Here is an 8,052-nt window from a genome sequence, read left to right as displayed (position 1 = left end):
TCAGAACAAGGCTTTGGTGGCCATCCCCTCTAAGGAGGAAGTTAAGAAAGCAATTTTCTCCTTTGATGGCAATAAATCCCCGGGTCTGGATGGGTTCCCGCTCTTCTTCTTTCAAGCCTTTTGGAACATTCACAAATGTGGTGTGGTTAAAGGTGTGCAAAAATTATTTGGGACTAGGATTATCTTAAAGGAACTCAATGCTACTTTTTTGCCTGATTCCCAAATGTCCTGGGGATGATTCTATGGATAAGTTCCATCCGATAAGCTTATGCAATTCTTTCTATAAAATTATCTCGAAGGTGGTTACTGGCAGACTGCTTTTGATTCTCCCGTCTATAATATCACCCCAAGAGAGTGGCTCTATTCCTGACAGACAAATCCTTGACTATATCATTACTACTCATGAAAACATTCACTCGCTGGTGGAATCGAAGAAACAAGGTTTCCTAATGAAGTTGGACTTGTCTAAAGCCTATGATCGTGTTGACTGGGGCTTGTTGGGTAAGGTGCTTGGTGTTTTGGTTTTTGTGATAGGCTTATTCAGTTGATTTACCAACTTATCTCGACTCCTTCTTTATCTGTCATTGTGCATGGTGTGCCTTTTCCCTTCTTTAAAACTTCTAGGGGCATCAAGCAAGGGGGTCCCATCTCCCCTATTCTCTTCATTATTCTGGTTGAATGTCTAGGCAGATTTATTAGCAAATTTGTTTCGCAGGGGCTTCTATTGGGAATCTCTCCCTCTTCTAGTTTCAAAGCCTATTCCCACCAGCAATTTGTTCAGGCTTACACTATGAAGAACCTTCTCAAAACTTACAGTTCTTCTTCAGGACAAACGATTAATTGGGCTAAAAGCTCTATTTTATTCTTCAACACTCTGGAGGAAAAACAAAGTAGGATGGTTCGGATCCTTGCTTGCCAAATTGGAAAGCCCCCTTCTATTTACCTGGGTCTTCCTTTGGGCACAAAACCTACGGAGTTGTTTTGAAACAGTCTTGTTCATAGATTCAGTAGGAAGCTGACTAATTGGAAAGGTACCCTTCTTAGTCAAGCTGGTAAAATCCAACTTTTAAAATCTTCTCTCCAGAGTCTTTCGGTTTATTCTTTAATCCTTTTCAAAATTCTTGGAAAATTTTTAGATGCTATTGATAAAATTCAAAAATCTTTCCTCTGGTCTGGGGTTGAGGAGAAGAAGAGAGTTTCCCTCATTGCCTGGGAAAATGTCTATAAACTCAAAAAGGTGGGGGATCTAGATTTAAGAAATATTAGAACACTGAACAAGACCCTTCTAGCCAAAAAATCTGGAGAATCTATTAGCGAAATGGAGAGTGGAATGATATCTGGAAGGCTAAGTACTTACGTGTGGTCCCTACCATGGAATATTTTCTTGCCTCTGATCAAATATCAAGTGGCTCTACTATTTGGAATAGTGTTATCCATGCTAAAGGTATAGTAAGTTTAGGAAAATTTTGCGCCATAGGTAATGGAAGGAAGGTGGATTTCTAGGATGATGTCTGTATTGGAGGAGCCCCTCTCAATAATTGTGTTTCTCAAATGATCATCCACACATGTAAGGAGAAGTTCAGTGTTAAATTTGTTGACTACTCGAGAGATCAAAAGTGGGTGAACCTCAGCTCTATTGATCCCAACCTAAAGAAGGTAAACTTAGTGATCAACCAAGCTATTTTAAATCCTAGAAGGGAGGACCATATGGTGTGGAGAGGTACCTCTTCAGGGATTTATTATGTGTCGTCTGTTGTCCTTATGTTGGCTCAATCTCAAGACCCTAGCTCCTACAGGGCTAAGGCCTGACATCCAGGTTTGACTCCTAAAATTAATATATTTTTATAGATTCTTTTGCAAAATAAGATACTAACTACAAATAACTTGAGAAAGAGGGGTTTCAGCATCCCCAACAGATGCTATCTTTGTCTCAATGATGAGGAATCAATGAACCACATTCTTCTACATTGTCCTTATGTCCAACCTATCTAGGCTATGTTTTTTCAATATTGGGGTTTGAATTGGGTATTCCCATAAGAGATTCAAGACTATTTTGGGAGTTGGTACTTCATCACAAACAATTTGACTATAAGAAATTTTCCTTTCCACATATCCTTTGGGGTATTTGGAAAGAGAGGAATAACAAAATCTTCAGGAATGATATTAACCCCTCTGAGGTGGTCTGTGCCAAGATAAAATATAATTTTGTTGAGAATGTGATGGCTAGGGGAGAGCATTTCTGCAATAGTAAGGAGGACTTTGATTTTCTCAAGAGCTAGAACATCCCAGCCTACATGGACACCAACACCAACCAAATCAAAAGAAGTTTGTGCAGCTGGTATTTTCCCCCTAATGATTGGTTTAAGGCTAACTTCGATGGGGCTTGGGGATTCAGACTAATCATCTGGCTGAAGCTATGGGCACCCTCCAAGCTATTAAATTAGCACATAATTTGGGTGTCAAATTGTTATGGATGGAAGGGGATTCTAAAAACATTATCAATTGCCTCCTTGGTAAACACCACCCTCATGGACGATTAAAAATGTCATTGATTTAGCCAAGGAGATGCTTGAGGGGTTCGATCAGTGCTACATTTCTAATGATTATAGAGAGGCCAACATAAGTGTTGACTGGGCCGCCAATGAGGTAGTACAGAGCAGGCAAATCAAGATCTGGAATAGCGAAGGGGAGCTCCCTCGAGTGGCACATGACCTCTTAATTTATGAAATATATCATGGTAAGAAAGGCCGGATTTGAAATCATTTCCTGAGATGAGAGGGGAGGTTGTGGCAGCAGGAATCGGTTTTGTATGTAGCCGAGAAGGAGGTACATTAATAATTGCCAGATCACCTCGCATGCTTTGTGGGTTCTTTATTCCTTATCAAGCAGAAGCATTAGAAATATCCATTGGCTTCTAGTAGTTTCTCCCCTTCTAACTAGAAATTCCATAGCAAAGAGTGGTATTTGCAGGAAATCACAGTTGATAGAAATCGATAACAAAATAGGTGGGAATCGCAAGAGAACGGAGGCAACCAAAATTGATAAATAGCGGGACCGTCCTCAAGTCTTGGCTATGCTACAAGAAGCTAAGATGACTGATTTTATGGAGAGAATGCAAGAGAAATAGCCAGAAATTACAAGGATTTTCAAAAAGGAATGGAATAAAGGCACATTGACCCTTGGTTGTAGGCAGGTCAAGGTGAATGAAACCACGATCACTGAGGCTAGGGGTCTACCAATGGATGACATCAAGTTCTATAGGGATAGGAAGTTGTCTGATGTTGCGGTGAAGAAATTCCCTAAGGATGAGGAGGAGAAAGCCAAATTGGTGAAGGGAAGCCATACTTACTACTCATCGAAGGTAATTAAGTTGACTTGGTGATAGGTCTTGTTTCCTATTATGAAATTTATCACATTAGATGGGAGATTTACTAGGGTTTACAGCTATCATTTTTTTATTCTCAACCATTTTTCGGTATAAAGAGAAAAATTTCATCCCATACTATTTGTTTTGTGCCCTCAATGTTGGGATAAAGGATGCTATCTCCAACCCCAAAACCAATCTTGCTATGCATGAGGATCTGATGGTGGTTTTGTACAATCACATCAAGAATACCACCATCCATCTGAACATTGCAGAGGTTTCTGAGTCAGAAGAGGAATGGGAAGACTCAGATGATGATGGTGAAGTTTATGACACAGAAGTTGATGTTGAGGATGACCCCCAAATCACTAGGTCGAGAAAGAGAAGAAGAAAAACAGGGTAAGAGAATCAGAGCAAAGGGTTGGCCAGAAGGAAGCAAAAGGGGGAGGATGATGATAGCTGGTATGAGGAGGAAGACGAGATTGGTGATACATTATGGATACTAACAGCAAGGAGGTCCAAATCCTCTCCAGCTAGAAGCAAAAAAGGAAAACTCTGAAAAATGAGGTTGTGGGAGCTAAGAACCATTCGCCCTTCTCCATTGTTTCTAAGGATAAGGGTCTGGCTGGGAGGACACCACCGTGAAGGAAGCTAAGAGTGCAGATGTGAGGGAGGTGGGTCTGGAGGTGAATTTGGATCCTGCGGGAGACAAGGCCCAGGAATGCTCCCATCTAGATATTGACCTTTGCATAAAAAATGGCATGAATAGCTTCAACAAGGTTTTCCTCTGGGTTCAGAAGGAAATTACATCATAAAAGCCAAGAAAACTCACGAAGCCAGCAAAATTGAGACTTTAGAGGCTATTGGCACTAGTAAATTTATCTCCCTCCCTGATTGTTTAAGTGAGCTTACCAAAGAATCAATAATGTTAAGGAGATTATTAATGCTCAACATAATAGCTTCCAAATCTTGGAGAACAGAGTTGGGGCTACTCAAAAAAGGTTGGAAGAGGTTGAGAAAACGCTCAAGAAGATTGGGGAGCAGAGTCATAAGATCTTAAAGGTCACCTCTGCAAGTATGAAGGTTCTTATCAGTAATCTTGATAGTGACCAAAGGGATAAGGCCTTTGTGGACATTACTGAGGTGAAGGAAGACACCCCTGAAGATAAGGAGACCAATCATGGTAGAAGAACTCACGCGAGAACCAGAAAAAAGAAAAGCCAAAGAATGGAGATTGAGGAAATCAAACTGACTACTGATAGCATGGAGCAACTGGAGCTGGAAGCTTCCGAGTTGCTTAAAAACTTTACCTAGCCTTGGTTTTTTCTCTGTCGGTTTTTTTTTTTTTTTGTTGTTGTCTTTCTATTGCTGGCCTTTTGTTTTCTGGTCAGAGCTGTCTTTTATATGTTTGTTGTCTTTGGCTTTTTGTAGTGCTTTTATGCCTATCTTTTGATCTTTTGTTGTAATGGGTTTCAAAGGCCCATCAAAACCTGTTTTCCCTTAATCAAAAACTATGGAATTATTTAAATAGCCTAAGCATTTACTAGAAGCATTCCTATGAACTTATAGGTTTGGAGCACTAAAAAGAATAGTATTACATCAAAAAATTTGTATGGATCAATAGCATGGTTTCTTTTTGTCTACCAACACTTTCCTAAGATGATAAATCCATTCAATCATGTAAGTTGATAAAAAAATGTGAAAATTCACAATTGAATAATCATCATAAATTATTTTTAAATATTGCTAGTCCTTACATATTAGTAAAGAGAAAGCATTAGAGTGAAACACATCACAAAATTCATATTATATTTTGAATATATCTTTTTATCATATAGTCTAAAAGTTAATATTAATTTATTATTATGTGTGTGCATTCATTTGATTAATCTAGATTAAAATAGAGAGAGTAAATTTTCCCTTACAAAAATATGAGATACTAATAATATTAAACACAATGAAAGACAAAATTAGGTCTAGATGAATGAATAGTGCCAAAAAAATTAATTGGAGGTATATATGATGTACTAATGTCTTCCTTGCAACCCTGGTAAAATTATATTTCAAACTTTCCCATGTTCTTTATAGTACAAAATGTGAATTTATCATAGCGCTAAAACTTTAAAGCTCCACAACTACATTTTTTTAAATTCAAACTAGAAATAAATGATAGAAATTAGATATATTGGATTTAAATTTGTATGGTGAAGAAGGAAAAGGTTACAATAAAAATAACCAAATTGACTAATTGAAATGAATGACCCATTGATATTCTCTAGATTTTAATCGAGATATAACTAGAATTTTGAATAGCATGTCTTGGTCTAAAATTATTCCACATAATTAGGTCAAGTTTAGTTTCTATTAGTCATGCATGTGGAAAATTATGGTAAAAAACTTGCCCAAGTTAGGTTCAGTGCTTAGTAGTGATAGGAACATAGATTAATACTAGTTCAACGATATTATTAAATGAGTATATATATATATATATATAGAGAGAGAGAGAGAGAGAGAGAGAGAGAGAGAGAGAGAGAGAGAGAGAGAGAGAGAGAGAGAGAGAGAGAGAGAGAGAGAGAGAGAGAGAGAGAGAGCAATTACACTTATAGTTGTATATAATAGAAATGTAATAATTACATCAGCAAATAGTTGTATGACTAAAAAGTCATGGTAGGAAATATATTTCAACAAGTGCAATGATTAGCAATTGTATAAGTGAAAGTTCATGCCACAAAATATGACACAATATTAAAGCAATTTTATTTACAATCAATTTAAATATTAATTTTCAATAGTCAAACATTCATTAATAATTTTATACCTACTCTCTACTCTAATTAAAATTTAACTTTTACTGTTAAATTGAGTGATGTTTATTGAAGGTAGTTGCTTCACAATTTTAATTGAACTAGATCATCTTTAAGTATTTTTACCTCCTTATGGAGTGTCTAAAACACTACGAAAATAACCATTTAGTAAAGTTCAATGTCTAATAATTGAACACAAAAGAAATCTCCGCAATGAGCGGGAGACCCAACCTTTTCGTCAGACTGGTCCGTGGACATTACGCTGAATGATAATTAATGCTTTAGACAAGTATTCCACGCGGCCTGGTTAACTTCCGTGAGAAGTATTCCTCCGTGTGGGGACCAACGGCAGGAAATTTCTTGCAAGCCATGGAAATTAATCAATCGAGGCGGCTGCTACACAATTTCTGTTCAGCTTTTTGATCCGACAGAGATCTATATAAGGAGCCCGATACCATCAACAAAATGTATAATTAATTGCAAGCCATGGAGAGTAGCAAAATTAGAGCAGCCTCAATTGCCTTTCTACTTGCTCTCCTCTGGAGCGGAGCAACGGCGGGAAGCATAAGCGTATACTGGGGCCAAAATAGCAACGAAGCAACTCTTGCCGAAACCTGCTCAAGCGGCAATTTTGCATTTGTGATGCTCTCCTTTCTCATCACATTTGGCAACGGGCAGACACCGGTGCTCAACTTGGCAGGCCACTGCGATCCCCCCTCCGGAACATGCAAATCGCTCAGCGCCGACATTAACTCCTGCCAGTCCAGCGGCGTAAAGGTGTTTCTCTCCCTCGGAGGAGACCCCAGCTACGCAAGCTACTCAATCGCTTCCACAGATGATGCGCAGAACGTTGCCACCTATCTGTGGAATAACTATCTCGGAGGGCAGTCGGACAATAGACCTCTCGGAGACGCCGTTCTGGATGGCATAGACTTCGACATCGAAGCCACGACGGAGCACTGGGACGATCTGGCCAGGGCCGTGTCCGCTCTAACCACCTCCTCCTCCAAGAAGGTCTATCTCAGCGCCGCTCCGCAGTGCCCCTATCCTGATTCTCACCTCGGAACGGCCTTGCAGACGGGTCTGTTTGACTACGTGTGGATTCAGTTCTATAACAACCCCACCTGCCAGTATGCCGATGGGGACGCTTCTAATCTGGTGAATTTCTGGAACCAGTGGACCACGTCTGTTGCCACCGCTCAAACACAAGGCATCTTTCTCGGCCTTCCCGCCTCCTCTGAAGCTGCTGGCGGTGGCTTCATTCCTACAGATACACTCATCTCCAACGTGCTGCCTCAGATCAAGACCTCCTCCAATTATGCAGGAGTTATGCTGTGGTCCAAGTACTACGACGAGAAAACCCAGTATAGCTCGGCCATTAAGGCTTCTCTGTGATACAATCCATTTCAATTCCCACGCCTAGCCTACTAAATAGTAAATGAGGCCATACCTGTCTGTAGTGCCTACTTTGGCCATCACTGTAGTAACGTTTGAGTAACGTTTGAGCTTAAGTAATGCTTATTCTGTTTGTCTTCAAATCTCTGAAAGCTTTTGAATTCTTATATGCAAAATTTGGTTTATCTTGTAGATATTATAATGTTGCTTACGAATTCAAAACAGAATAATGACATGAGACAATGCAAAACAGAGCATAAAACAGAGTTATCTGGCTGGAGAAAAGAACTTTGTCAATCTAGCTTTGACTACATTTAATCAATATGATGTAGAGCAACCATGTTTGCAATGGACAGCCTCATCTTTATTCTTGAAAGAACACAAATCTGCAAACTTATTGTTATCTGGACGTTTCTATATTCTTTCTTCTTTTTTCCGAAAAAGTGGAATGTTACTTTTCCACATCTTTGTGGGATATTTTAGAAAAAT

The 8,052-nt window shown here is 39.2% G+C and overlaps 1 protein-coding gene across 1 annotated transcript; it reads left to right on the top strand.

Annotated features, from left to right (window-relative positions):
- The first annotated feature begins 6,628 nt into the window (after positions 1-6,628).
- Positions 6,629-7,708, top strand: LOC131077322 (acidic endochitinase). The gene has a single exon (XM_058014801.2). The coding sequence runs from the start codon at positions 6,655-6,657 to the stop codon at positions 7,561-7,563; it is 909 nt and encodes a 302-aa protein (XP_057870784.2). The 5' UTR covers positions 6,629-6,654; the 3' UTR covers positions 7,564-7,708.
- The last annotated feature ends 344 nt before the right edge of the window (positions 7,709-8,052 follow it).

This window comes from Cryptomeria japonica, unplaced genomic scaffold, assembly GCF_030272615.1.
Source record: "Cryptomeria japonica unplaced genomic scaffold, Sugi_1.0 HiC_scaffold_1441, whole genome shotgun sequence".
NCBI classification, from domain to species: domain Eukaryota; kingdom Viridiplantae; phylum Streptophyta; class Pinopsida; order Cupressales; family Cupressaceae; genus Cryptomeria; species Cryptomeria japonica.
This window is presented reverse-complemented; position numbering and strand designations above follow the sequence as displayed.

Coding starts and splice junctions, on each gene's coding strand:
- LOC131077322 (XM_058014801.2), top strand. CDS start 6,655: ATGGAGAGTAGCAAAATTAGAGCAGCCTCAATTGCCTTTCTACTTGCT.